The sequence below is a fragment of the Dromiciops gliroides genome, chromosome 3, assembly GCF_019393635.1.
Source record: "Dromiciops gliroides isolate mDroGli1 chromosome 3, mDroGli1.pri, whole genome shotgun sequence".
Lineage (NCBI taxonomy): Eukaryota > Metazoa > Chordata > Mammalia > Microbiotheria > Microbiotheriidae > Dromiciops > Dromiciops gliroides.
This window is the reverse complement of record NC_057863.1, coordinates 510,934,643-510,949,251: the sequence shown is the minus strand read 5'-3', so window position 1 is coordinate 510,949,251 and position 14,609 is coordinate 510,934,643. Positions and strand designations below refer to the sequence as shown.

Sequence of the window (14,609 nt, the reverse complement as noted above, 5' to 3'; positions counted from 1 at the left end):
CAAAGAGTTCATTTTAAATAGTAAAAGCAAATAACCTTCAGAGTTTTAATAAGCTGAAAATACAAATATGTCCTTAAGTTCTTTCATGAATGGTGAATATAAAGTGTAGTTTTAAAGGGAAATTAGTGATATATGGGATATGTCACTAACATTTTGAAGTCAATGTCATTTTCCTCTTAAAAATATATCTGATACCATGGTTATAGATAATACTGGATTGGGTAGATCATGTTCTTTATATAGGTTACTAAATAAATGTTGATTGCCTGATGAACTACTATTTTATAACATTGCAAAGACTGAATGGCATTTCTTCTGTACTATAGATTATTATTCTGGAACATTATTTTTACAGATCCTGTCTTGCCATTTAATACTGAGGATGGCACAGGGTTTGTCCAAGGAGCTGCAGTTTATCAGTAGGTCCATGTTTCAAAGCCTTAAGTAAGGTTGACCTTTACTATCCTTCTCATGGTATGTATATTATAATTACTACCTCTATAAAATAATGTTGAACTTTCAGTAAAAATACCACTTTACCATGTAACTGTTAGATTCTTAAAAGTCTAGCTTTGATGTAGCTTTTTCAATCTGAGGAAAGGCATTAATGAGAACCAAGATTTCAGAGAAATGTTAAAATCATGCAGTTAAGTTGTTTAGTTATTCACAAGTATAAGCATTTTATGATCTTTAGTTGTCCAAATTCCTTTGTAGTTACCTGAATACCCACATAATTTTATGATTCTAAATAGGAAAAAGAAATCTGTCCTAATGAGCTTTCAGTGATATAGCAAGGTGATGGGTATGGAAGCTAAAATCAAAATGGTATTTGTGAAATGAAAAAACTGTTAGTTACAGGGAAGCAGGAATAAAATCTTTTAAAAATTGCTACCATTTAATCAACTTGCATACAAAGTAAAAATGTTTATACTACAAGTTCCATGAAATTCCAAAGAAAAAAGACTTTGAGATAACTTCTATTGTGAGAATCAGAGCTCCGCCCTGAGGAGAAAGCATGTGACATGGCAACTGGAAATTAAGTCTACAGAACCGCCTGTAGTCATGCCAATCAAAGCTACCAGCCAATTAGCTTGGAGGTGTGTGTGTGTGTGTGTGTGTGTGTGTGTGTGTGTGTGTATGGCCCTGCTTCCTGTTTCACAGAGAGCTTCTGGGAGAAGTAGCGGAAGATCATTCCTTTAGTTCAGGAACTGGCACATGGCGGCAGAGACAGAGAAAAAGAGTGCCTCTTTTCATTCGGGACTTCAGCTTGGTGGGAGACAGGGAAAAGGTGGACAGAGAAAGAGAGGAAAGTAGATAGAGAGCAGATAGACTTTTCTGGTGTTACAGGATCCCATGTGTTGTTTTTACTCTTTAATAAATCCTTAAAAGCCTAAACTCTTGCTGAATTTATCAGTGATTTTAGCCAGCTTCCCCTCAAGACTTGGGGGGGGGGCAGATTAGAACCCACAATTTACATTTTAAACAACACACTACATATGAAGGGAAATGTGTAGCCACAAACTATTCTATATTATGTATTCACAATGTGTATCCACAAATTATTCTAATATATAGTGGCTAAATCTAACATTTTTAATATGTTTAATAAGACTGATGATTAAATAACCAGCTGTTAAATATATTTTTTAAAAATCTGACCATTTGGTATTATCTGTAAGCATATAAATTTAAGATACATATTTGTTATTCTTGCATCAAATAAATCCCAAAGAAACATGTAAATAATATGAGTTTAATGATTCCCTCTAAAAGCAAATGTTGAATTTAAAGAACATACCTTTTTTGATTCTCTTGAAAATTTTGGTACTCTCCTATTTTCAACAATTCTCTATGTAACTGTAGTCGTTCCATTTCTATAACTCTCAAGAGATCATCACGTGACTGTAATTCATTTTTCACCTCTGAGAGTCCTGCTTCCATGGTCTAAATAGAAAATCAAAATTATTTAATGGTAATATTAAGATTTCATGATCTCATGGAATACATTAAAACAATTTTATATTTTATAAAGCAGTCTTTTAAAACATTAACTAATGTTAAACATTTTTGTTAAATAAGAATCAAAGTTTATAGCATTCTGTATCACTAAAGCTCTAAGTCATAAGTCATAAAAATCACAGAACTTTAGAGTGAGAAGGAACCCTAAGGATCTTGTAGGCCAATACCTCCATTAAAAAAAAATTTTTTATTTAAAGTTTTGAGTTCCGAATTTTATATTTCCTTCCCTCCCTCCCCTCCCACCTCCCTGAGGTGGTTAGCAACCAGATATAGGTTATACATGTGCAATTATGTAAACCATTACCATATTAGTCATTTTGTATAAGAAAATTTGAATAAAAGAAAAAAATGAAAGTGAAAAATAGCACGCTTCAGTCTGTGTTCAGTCAATATCTGGTTTTTTTCTTTTTTTGGGAGGTGGATAGTATGCTTCATCCTTAGTCCTTTGGGATTGTCTTGGATCACTGTTTTGCTGAGAATAAAGTCATTCACAGTTCCTCATCAAATAGTACTGCTGTCACTGTGAACAACATTCTCCTGTTTCTGCTCACTTCACTAGACATCAGTTCATACAAGTCTTTCTAGGCCTTTCTGAAATTGTCCTGTTTGTTATTTCTTCTAGCACAATAATATTCCATCACCATCATACACCACAGATTGCTTAGTCATTCCTCAACTCATAGACATTCCTTTGATTTTCCAATTCTTAGCCAACACAAAAAGAGCTGCTATAAATATTTTTGTACAAATAGGTCTTTTTCTCTTTTGGGGGATGTCATTGGAGAGAAACCTAGCAGTGGTATTGCTGGATCAAAGGGTATGTAAAGTTCTGTAGCCCTTTGGGCATAGTTCTAAATTGCTCTCCAGAATGGTTAGATCGGTTCACACTTCTACCAACAGTGGATTAGTGTCCCAGCTTTCACACATCCCCTACAATATCCAATATTTTCCTTTTTTATTGTATTTGCCACTCTGATAGGTGTGAGGTGATACCTTGTAGTTGTTTTAATTTACATTTCTCTGATCAATAATGATCTAGAGCATTTTTTCATATGATTATTGATAGCTTTGATTTCTTTGTCTGAAAACTGCCTGCTCATATCCTTTGACCATTTAGTGATTGGGGAACGAAGACCTCCATTTTAAGGATGATGAAATCGAGGTTCAGCACATTTACATTATTTTCCCTGAGTCACACATCAGCTTAATGGCAGAAGAGGTTCTGAAAAACAGGTCTTTGAACTTCTAGTTTAATAATAACATTTGGGACAAAATCATTCAGCCCATTCTTAGTACATATATATGACCAAAAAAGGTAAACAAGGGAGATTAAGATCTCTCTGTTAATAAAGAAATCTTTTAAAGAAACACTATGATAGGGGCAGCTAGGTGGTACAGTGGATAAAGCACTGGCCCTGGATTCAGGAGGACCTGAGTTCAAATCCAGCCTCAGACACTTGACATTAGCTGTGTGACCCTGGGCAAGTCACTTAACCCTTATTGCCCCACAAAAAATATACTATGATAGACATCTGCCGATCACTTAATGGTCTCCTGTGAGAAAGACTTAATATTTATTTGGTGAATCAGATTGAACTGAAGTAGAAGGGGAAGTTGTTAATAAGTGTCATTGTGAATCCATCAAAAACACGTCATGCCAAACTTAGCTCATTTTCTTTTTCTTTTGGGGTTACTCGACTGGTAGATGAGGAAAATGTGAGAGACATAATATAGACCTGGGTTTCAGCAAGGCATTTAGTAACATTTCTTACAACCTTTTAGACAGGATAGGGAAGATTTGGGATGGCAATATGGTTAGGTGGATTTAGAATTGTTTGAATGACCAGACCCAAATAGCGTGTGACTAGGAGCAAGTCTCTTCTCAGAGCCTGAGTTTCCTCATCTGTCAACTGGCGATAATACTTGTAATATCTATCAATTGATCAATAAGAATTTTTAAGCACCTGCTATGTTCCAGGCACTGTACTAGGGCCTGGGAATACAAAGAATGACGCAATTCCTTCACTCAAGGAGCTTGGATTTCTAATACAGGATACAACATACGTGTGTGTGTGTGTGTGTTTTAAAGGACATAAAGAACCTAAATAAAAGTAGTTAGAGAGGAAGACACTTAGCAGTTTGGTCTCATGCAGAAGATGATCCTTTAACTGCATCTTTAAGGAAGAGGATTTTGTGAGGCCAAGGTGAGGAAGGAATTCATTCATGTGCAAAGGTACAGAAATGGGAAAGGGAGTGACACTTTTAAGGAAGAGAGAGCAAGCTGGTCTGGCTCAATCAAAAAGCATCTGAAGACAATTAATATTTATAGACCAGATTGTGAGGGGCTTGAAAAACTAATCAGAACAATTTCTACTTCATCTAGAGGCACTAGGAAGCCACTGAAGTTGATTGCCTAGAGGAATTTGACATGGTCAGATCTGTGCTTAGAGAAAATAACTTTGGCATCAGTGGATTGGGGCTAGATTAGGAAAAGTCTTGAGCTGAGAAGAGCAAATAGGAAGCCACTGTAATCATCTAGGCAAGAGATAATGGAGGCTGGAACTAAAGCAATTGCCTCTGTGAGTAGAGAGAAGTTCTCAGATATGAGGTCCCTTAGTTATTGAAATGGCAAGATAAAGCAACGAGTTAAAAAGGCAGGTTGAGGTCACTGAGGAATTAAGGATGATGATGAGTTATGAACCTGGAACACCAAAAGAATGGTAGTGCCTTAGACAGAAACAGACAAGTTTGAAAGAAGGCTGGATCTGGTAGAAAAATGAGTTCTTTTTTGAGATGTGCTGACTTTGAGATGGCTTCAGGACATCTGATTTGAAATTCCCAAAAGGTAACTGGCGAACTGGGATCCAAAAAGATCTAAAGAGGTTAGACTGATAAGGCAAATCTAGTTAGAAGCATTCTAAAAGGGGTATTTGTAAAGTTTTAGACAGGGATTAAAAGAAATACAGAGAAGAAGATTAAGGCTAAATAATAACTTGTATGAAAAAAAGACCTGGGGATGAATTAATTGTGACATAGCAATTAAGAAAGCTGATGTGATTTTATGGTGTAGTAATATGACTGGTAACATAGTGAAAGTGAGGGATGAATGATTGACTCATTGACAGAAAGGCAAGCTGATGGCCAAGAAGCATTAGAGACCTAGATGAAGTGACCTTGGCCAAAAACGTTAGAGACCCACATGAAGGCCTTGTGTACAGGGTGGTTTCATTTCTTTTATCACAAACCCTAAAAGGGTAGTGATCACTTTCTTCAACAGGTCCCATCATTTTGATGAAGTTCTCCTCATTATCTCATTTATATGAGGAATGGGGAAAGGAAGCTATGAACGAGATAATGTTAGTCAAGTAATTCTAGCTGCTCTACTTTAGGCAGAGTGATCTCCAACAGATGTCTGAATAACTGAAGTTGCCTATCATCATCATATCATGCCCTCCATTATCACCACCATATCACAACCAGAACTTGTAAGCTCGTTTGTGATTCAGTAGAATGCAAACTCCTTAGGGACAGGGGCTGCTTTTCATTTTGCTTTTTTTTAGTTCCAGCACCTAGTGCAATGCCTTGTACATAGTAGGCACTTAATGAGTATTTCCTGCATTTGATAGGATTAGTTCCTAAACTCATCTATTTTCTCTTTCTGTCCAGATGCTTTATATATACTCTGGCAGAATCACTTCTGTTTGGTCTCCTGTTATTTTCACCCACCTGTTCTTCATTATGCTTCCTTGTGTTAGTTTTTGAATTTCTTCATATAAATATATCTTCTCAATATAAAATGTTACTATACTCACCTATCCTTTTACCCATCCTTTCCTACTCTTCTAGAACTATATCTGAGTCATTCATCTTATCCTACTAAGTCTCGGTGATGTATGTCAGGTCAAATTTACCTCCTTGCATAGAAAAACAAATACAGAGGGGCAGCTAGGTGGAGCAGTGGATAAAGTACCAGCCCTGGATTCAGGAGGACCTGAGTTCAAATCTGGTCTCAGACACTTGACATTTACTAGCTGTGTGATCCTGGGCACATACATCACTTAATCCTCATTGCCCAGCAAAAAAAAAAAAAAAAAAAAAAAAAAGAAGAAGAAAAAAGAAAAACAATTACAAGGGGAAGGAGGAAGAGAAATATCTAAAAAAAGCCAATGTGTATTCACAAGGAGCTCACTGACCAATTTAGATTTGTAAAAAATTGTACAGAAAATAGAAGCAAAGGTAAGTAACTAAAGATGAATATAAAGATGCAGTATAATCATGTAAATAGTGCAGCATGGTGTGGCGGAAAGTATGCTAGATTTAGAGTTAAAGGACCTGGGTCCAGACTGGAGGAAAGAGACATGAGTCAGGGAGAACAATTAGGAAGCTAAAACACCAGTTGAGGAGTGGTGAAGGCCTGAAGTTGGGTAATGGCCATGCTTATGATGAAGACAATATGGATGCAAGATGTTGTGGAGGTAGAAACATCAAGATTTGGCAAATGATTAGATATGTGGGGTGAGAATGAGGAACAGAACTTGATATTGGGATAAAGCTGTGGATGACTACCTGGGTGAATGGGAGAATGATAGTGACCTTGACAGAAAAGGGAAGTTTGGGAGGTGGATGAATTTTGAGGAAAAGAGAATGTAATAGAATCAGTGATAAATATTTCAGCCCATCCAGGTCTGATTATCCTGAATGATTTACTATGTCCCACCCCAAATGAAAATAAGAGGTGAAATTCTTACTCCCTAGTCATTGCTTGGGAGCCAGAGCCCATCTGTTCTCCAAGAGATCCCTGCCAAAGTCCTAAGGTGATTTAGGGGATAGAGGTAGGGAAATTTTTTCAACTGTACCTGCTGTGGGGTAGGTAGTGGCTAGGTCTCTTTTCTCTCCATAATTGCCCTGAGGGAGCCAATTCCCAGTATAGCATGAGGGAGACTGGGAACTTAAACAGTAGAAGGAGGTTGAGGGGGGGGGTGGAATGTGAGAAGAGAGTATGTTTCTGTTGAAGATAAGCCCCATGATTAGCACAGCCCCATGGAAAGCAGGCTTTACTTAAAGCTGTACTTTAAAGAGCACTGAGAACTTTCCCAAGGTCTCACAATCAGTATGTGTCAGAAGTGGGACTTAGAGTCAGTTTTTTTGGGCTGAGGGCTGCTCTCTATCCACTAAAATACTATGTTACCTCTTAAGTCTAGTAAAGATAATTGAAAAATAGACAGTAGGGATCTGATTTCAAGTTAAGTAGGTTGATAGTAAGAGAGTAATTAGGTTTCCTAGATGAGCTCAAGTCACTAGGTTCTGGTCAACAACATGCCAGCACTGAAAGAACTGGCCAATGTAACTTATGAACTACTGTCAGTGTTGTAGGAAAGATCATGAAGGATAGGAGCAGTGTCTCAGACAGAACTAGAGAAGGGCAAAGGTCCCAATATTCAATAAAGGGGCAAAGATCAGTTCTGCAAATTACAGGTCACTGATCTGGACTTCAGTTCTTTTCAAAATTAAAGGATGTATTATGAAAAGGATTGTTTTAATTAGAGTCTAGTGAAGAATCAGTATGGCTTAATCAAGAAGAGGGCTTGCCAGACTAACCTTTTTTTTTTTTTTTTGACAGTGATTAGACTTAGATTGATAGTGAATGATCTCGGTATTATTTAACTAGGCTTAAGCAAAGCATATGATAAAGTCTCTCATGCAATTTCACATTTGACCATCACAGAAAATGAGATGTAAATTAGATGATAATATGGTTAGGTAAATTCAATTAGTTGAATAGCTGGACTCAAAGAATGATTCAATATCAACTTGAAAGGAAGTTTCTAGTGGAGTGCCTCTGGCTCATCCCCTGCACTGTTTAATATTTTTTTATCTATGACTTAAAAGCAAAGGTGTCACACTCACCAAATTTGGGGATTACACACAATTAAAGGTATCTTTAATACATTGGATGATAGAGTCAGGCTAGAATATAAGGCCAAATCTAATAAAGTGAGTTTTAAAAGATAAATGTAAAGTTCTATATTAGGGTTCTAAAAATAAATATCACAAGATAGGGTAGAAATGACCAAACAAAAGTTCTTCTGAAAAAGATCTGTGTCTTTTAGTGGACTGCAAGCTCAATATGTGTTATTAGTGGATTATTACAGAAAAAATGATTAATTGTAACTCATCATTTTTTAGTCCTGCCTTCTGGAAATCTAGGATAAACTAAACTTTTCATCAGCCTACTTTCTGATAAGGGGCTACATTATTGTTGTTTTCAGTTGTTTCCAGTTGTGTCTGACTCTTCATGACCCCATTTTTTTTTTCTTGGCAAAGATCCTGGAGGGGTTTGCCATTTCCTACTCCAGCTCATTTTACAGATGAGACAACTGAGGCAAACAGGGTTAAGTGACTTGCCTGGGGTCACACAGCTAGTGTCTGAGGCTGAGTTTGAAGTTATGAAGATGAATTTTCCTAATTCCTGTTAAGGGCTAAAATTCTAGCTAGACTGTCTAAAATCTAATGAGTGGTCGCCAATAAATTATAAGCTTTAGCAAGAGTTAGACTTTTAAGCATTTATTAAGGAGAATAAGAATTTGGTAAGGAGAGAGAGAAAGGCCTAGATTCCTATCTATTAAAGGGAGAGCGCATTTCTAGCTCCCTTCTCCGCCGGAATCCTCAGGAAAGAGCCCGAGAAAGAGCGCTAGTCCCTTCCTTCTTCCTCTCACTAGCCAACGTCACTTCCTGATGCCAAAGAAAAGACTCCTGGTCTTGCCCTCAAAGACCTTCGCTTCATGGACGGGACTCTTCTACAGTAAGTCTCCAGCAGGTGGCGTCATTCCAATTGTGACACTCCAGGACTGGCACACTATCTGTTGCACCACTTAGCTGCCCTCAAGGGGCTACATAATTGACATTGTATCATAGTATATGGCTTGTTAAGGTTTCCATATCATATCTGGTTTGTTTGCTTTACATAGAAAATTAGATTTGGGCTGCACCAGGGCCCTGTGAGTTATGTACCACTGGTATTGTTCTCCAGTTTCATTTGGCCTCATCTGTAAATTAAATGGTTGGATTAAAGGTTCTGTAAAGTCCCTTCCAATTCTAAGCCCAATGACCCTCTTAATGAAAACCTCTTCTAATGCTCAAGCTCCTCACTTCCTAGAAAGTCATTCCAGAAATCCTGTGATTCAGTCAAACCTGATCTTTTTCTTGCAAAGCTTTCCATGGGATTTTATTATCAGCTTCGTTATTTTAGACATTTTGGATCTGCGGGACATAAGATCATAGGTTCAGAATTTGAAGAAACTTGAGAGAACATGAGATTCTAGATGTGTAGGCTGGTGGTGGTTCAGTGGACAGAGCACTGGGACTGGAGTCAGGGAGACCTGAGTTCAAATCCAGCCTCCAACAGTTACTGGCTGTGTGACCTTAGTCATTTAACTTTTTTGCCTCAGTTTCCCCAAATGAAATAGCACCTACCCTCCAGGGCTGTGGGGAGGATCAAATGAGATAAGATCTGTTAAAAAATGTTCAGCACAGTATTTGGAACATAATGTTCAGTTGTGTATGATTTTTTGTGACCCCATTGGAGTTTCCTTGGCAAAGATACTAGAGTGGTTTGCCATTTCCTTCTCCAGCTTATTTTTTATAGATGAGGAAACTAAAGCAAACAGGGTTAAGTGACTTGCCCGGGTCACATGGCTAGCGAGTGTCTGAGGCAAGATTTGAACTCAGGGGGATGAATCTTGACTCCAGGCCCAGCACTCTATCTTCTGAGCCATCTAGCTGCCCCTGAAACATAATAGGCCCTATATAAATGATTATTCCTTTCTCTTCCATTTCCCTTCCCTGGAACAGAATTGTCAGAGGCAGGCCTCCCAAGTGTAGCCAGCAAGCATATTAAAATGTAATTGGGAAATGTTTAACATCATAAATAAAAATATGATAAAACATAATGCTAATTAGTTTTCTAAATCAATATGTGCCCAGCAGGAATCTCTTTGTATTTGTGTTTTACATCATTGATCCAGTACATGATAGAGCCTCAAAGGCCATCAGATCCAGCACCCTCCACTTATAGGTGAGGAGAGGCCTAGAGAGGTCATATAATTGTCCCAGGTTACAGATATTGTAATCTGCACAGCTGGGATTTGGGCCCATGGCTTCCAAGGTTCTCTCCATTGAACCATGCTCTTGTAAATCACCCTGTGCTTGCTTGCCTCCAGTTCTTCCAGGCGGTCATCTACTGCTGGCATCACAATATGTGTGTGTGCAGGTGAGCAAAGGATGAATAAAACATATTTTGAGTGCAGTACTTTGCAGTTCTAATGACTGGCAATATTGCTCATGTCCTGTTTGTCTTCTCTAACTGGCTACTAGTTTGGAGTAAATGGCAGATGGGAAGTAGGAATAGATAGAGGGGAGACAAAATTTAACCTGGATGCCAGGGAACAGAGTGGACCAGAACAAACAAACTAAGTGGGGGCTTCCAGGATGACCTGAGGTGGAAGAGGATGCCAAGCAGATGGAAAATCTCCTTGAGAAAAAGCTGAACTCTCTTTACTTTGGGGGAGCTAGATCAAGTGAACCATTTTCATGAGGGTTTCCACAACCACAAAAAGGAATCATATCCTGGAGAAGGCAGCAGCTTAGTGAAAACCCCATTATTACTGCTGCTTGAGGCCATAGAGATATTCGGAGTGGTTGTAATAGCCTAGGTCGTCTCCTCACTAAACAGGAATGAACCAACCAGCTGACACACCTGAGATAGGACCCTGAGAAGCACCATGTGATTTTTTTTTTTTTTTTGGTGAGGCAATTGGGGTTAAGTGACTTGCCCAGGGTCACACAGCCAGTAAGTGTTAAGTGTCTGAGGCCGGATTTGAACTCAGGTCCTCCTGAATCCAGGGCCAGTGCTCTATCCACTGCGCCACCTAGCTGCCCCAGCACCATGTGATTTTGTGGAGGGTCGTGAATAACCCTGTGTGCCCCCTATCCCTACAGTCATAGTAACCTCAGGACTGCTTATTAAGCCTTCAAGGGGGATCACATGCCCTTGATCATGGACAAAACAGTGAATGTCATCCCCATTCCTGCCAAGGAAGGGGATGACTTCTCTTGGACAGTGGACCGCTGAGCCTGAGAACAGGGGTCCTTTTCCTGTTTCTGTCAGACCAGTTTGATGACTAAAGGATCAGCTATATAGGATATTGTTTGGATAGTTGGCTTGTGGGAGGATAAGGGGGGGGGGTGGGCATTCTGGCTTTCATTAACAAGTCATCTGCTTGCTGTTTTTGGTGGCCTAGAATGTATACTACAGAGAAATTGAACCAGCTGAAGGAAAGCGCCTATTTTATCTGTTCCTAGCTGAATTTTCTAGTGCATTGAAGGTGCTCATGGTTTTTGTGATGTTTGGCCCTTTAAAGCAACAGCACCAACTTGAAAATGCTGCTTCATATCTAGCTGCATTCCCCCCACACACACACACACAAATGATATTGGGTTCTTTGGCTGCAGATAACTTCTGGGAAATACTTTGGGACAGGGGTCAACTTGGGAGAGGATAGCTCCTACTGTGGAATCTGTTTCAACAACAAAGCACTTTTGTGGGCTTGGGTTTGTTATTCCTGGGGCCATGGTGAACTATCTTTTAATTCCTTAAAAGCCTTTTCAATGGCAAATGTCCAACAAAAAATGTCTTTGAGTGCCAAAGATTTGTGAGGTATATTGTCAGGACTGGAAATCCACAGACAAAATGGCAGTAGAAGCCCATAATTTCCAAAAATTATTGCAGCTTTCTTGTAGCCCTGGACTTACCTCCACTGATATGCTTCTTTTATCTTTCACCATTCTATTCATACCAACCCTCTATACTTAATCATGTCCTTCTCTATATACCCCAGGAACTCTCTAGTTCCTTATACTCAAATTTATGTAAACAGGTAATTCTGGTTCAGATGCAGGAGAATGGTTTTGACTAAAGCATATGAGAACAACGTGACACATTCCACCACTCCTATTTACTTAACCCCTTCTTCCCTCCCCATCCAATAGATCCTGAATAAATGAGTTCATGAAGAGCTAAAAATTTGCAGGGGCATCTAAGTCTAAATGGTATACTCCTATATTCCAATTTCAACCTGAAAAGCTATCTTCCATTCATCTCTCTCCCAAATCCAAATAAAGCTATAGGCCTTCTGCAGATACATTTCAATTTATAGGATCAGCTTATGCAACTGCTCCAGCAGGATAGGACCAAGAGGTGGAAAGCCTGATTCCTCATCTCAAATGTATTGAAGGCCCAAGAAGTTACAGAAGATCCCATTTCCCCTCCCTAGCCCACCCCAATTGGATGGAAGGTAAAGCAAAGCAAGTGAAAGAACACATGAACCACTGTTGCAGGAATTCCAGGAGTGCTTCCTTCTTGGGCCCTAAGGGAAGAGGTCAGATCTTTGACCAAACGAAATCCAGAATCTAGGAAATGTGGTGTTAACACTTCCTTCTCATTGGCACTGAATCCATTCTGGTATATCTGATTGTGGGGTACAGTGGGGTCTCGGGTACAGTGTGCCAGGCAGCCTGGCACTTAACCTTTGTTTGGTTCCCCCAAAATTACGTTGGTAGTGGGAAAAGCAATATCCAACCACTCCTGTCCAGGTTATACTGAGCCAATTACCTAACCCCTAGGACCACTGAAAACTTGCAGGATTCATGTGATGATATTTAGGGAAAATTACTTCCCATGTTCCCATCTCCTGATCCACAAAGTTTTAGTTTCTTGAGTCACTGGTCATAGAATCTCAGAGTTATTTGGAACTTTGGTGGCCAGTTAGTCTAAAATGAACCTGAAGAAGAATTTCCTCTAAAGCTTCCCTGATAAATGATCATCCTTCGCTTGAAGACGGCTAGGAAGAAGGAATCCACTATATTCTGAGCCAGTGCAGCTCTAATTGTAAGGACATTGCTTTTTACATAAAGTTGAAATCTGCCTCTGCAAATTTCAACCATTGCTTTTAGCTTTATCCCCTGGGCAAAGAAGAAAAAGATGTATTTATTATCTGTATGATAGCCCAGATATCTGAAAACAGCTATCATGTCCCAAATTCTTCTTTGCTCCAGGCTAACAACTGTCAGTCCCTTCAAAGACTCTCCATGTGACCTCCAGGCTAGGCTCTCTACTATTTTGGTAGCTGTCCTCTGGGTGTACTCACTATAGCTTCTCAGTGTTATTCCTAGGTGGTGGCCAGTACTGAAGACAAGACTCTTAATGTGGTCTACCCAAGGCAGAGAACAGCTCACTTGTTCTGGGTTCTGTATTATTCCCACAGCCTATGGTAACACTGACTATTTTGGCTGCCATATTAAATTCAATTCAAAGCAACAAACATTTATTGAACTGCCAGTAAGTATAAGGTTCTGGGGGCACAAATGCAAAAATGAAACAGCGCCTGCCTTCAAGGAGCTTATATCCACAAAAGCATAGTGCAGCAGAAAAGATTTTAATTTAGAAAGAGAACACCTGAGCTCAGAGAGGGGCTTTGCCACATAGATATGTCATCATATCTGTAAAATGAAGGGCTTGACTGAGCCCAATAACCTCCCATATCCCTCCTTGTTCTAAATCTATGACCTTAATTACCCAGAAAACAAGTATAATATAAATTGAAGGAAAAAGAAGACACTGAATTATAGCCTTCAGTTTGTTCATCAGTTTGTTAAGAATAAAGTAAAACTGGCACTGGCCGTGGAGTCAGGAGTACCTGAGTTCAAATCCAGCCTCAGACACTTAACACTTACTAGCTGTGTGACCTTTGGCAAGTCACTTAACCCCAATTGCCTCACTAAAAAAAAAAAGAATAAAGTAAAATTTAGTGGTTTACATACAAAGTGATTTCAGTCCCTTAAGTGACAGAAACAATATAGGAAATCCTTCCCTTATTTGGATATCATTACTCATACATATCTTTTTTATAATAAAAGCTATTTAAGAATCTCAAATAACTCCTTTTTATTCTTCATTTCCACTTCTAGGTAAATCTCCATGCCAACAAGTCTCATATAGCTTTGTTAACTACAACAACCTTCACAGCAATCTCTCAAGCTTTTGTCCCAACCAGAACTTCTGATTGACAGCAAATAATTTTTATCTTTTCACTCCCTTTAAGTACCCATTTAGTACCAGTTAATATGCCATTGGATAAGAATTTTTATCTTTTCAACCTTATTTTTTTCCATTCTAGTAAAGTTAAATATCACACAACTTAACTATTTCCCCCCAGCCAATGGACATATTATCTTCCCCAGAAGAAGTGCCCTTTCCTTTCTTTCCATCAAGCCATGTCTTTTCCTTCCAAAAAACCCCAAAACCCCAAAATGCTCTTCAAAATTCACCTCCAACATAGGGCCTCTCCAGACTAACTGAGAGATTTCCTGGCTCTCATTTCTATTACTGTTAAGATTCAGTAATAACTATCCTAGCATTTATTCACTTGCCATTTGTAAATGATCTAGCTCACTGTATAATGGTAGATGGAATCTTTCAAAATGCAGAGAAAAGTTTGGGTTAAGGTCTTGAGAATTAGTAATTAACATATATA

The 14,609-nt window shown here is 38.8% G+C and overlaps 1 protein-coding gene across 1 annotated transcript in view; it reads right to left on the bottom strand.

Annotated features, from left to right (window-relative positions):
- DEUP1 (deuterosome assembly protein 1) overlaps positions 1 to 14,609 on the bottom strand; it is a 145,062-nt gene that overhangs the window by 51,141 nt on the left and 79,312 nt on the right. Inside the window, exon 8 of the mRNA XM_043996434.1 lies at positions 1,799 to 1,944. Within this exon, the coding sequence (XP_043852369.1) occupies positions 1,799 to 1,944 (146 nt within the window). The remainder of the gene's footprint in view (positions 1 to 1,798; positions 1,945 to 14,609) is intronic.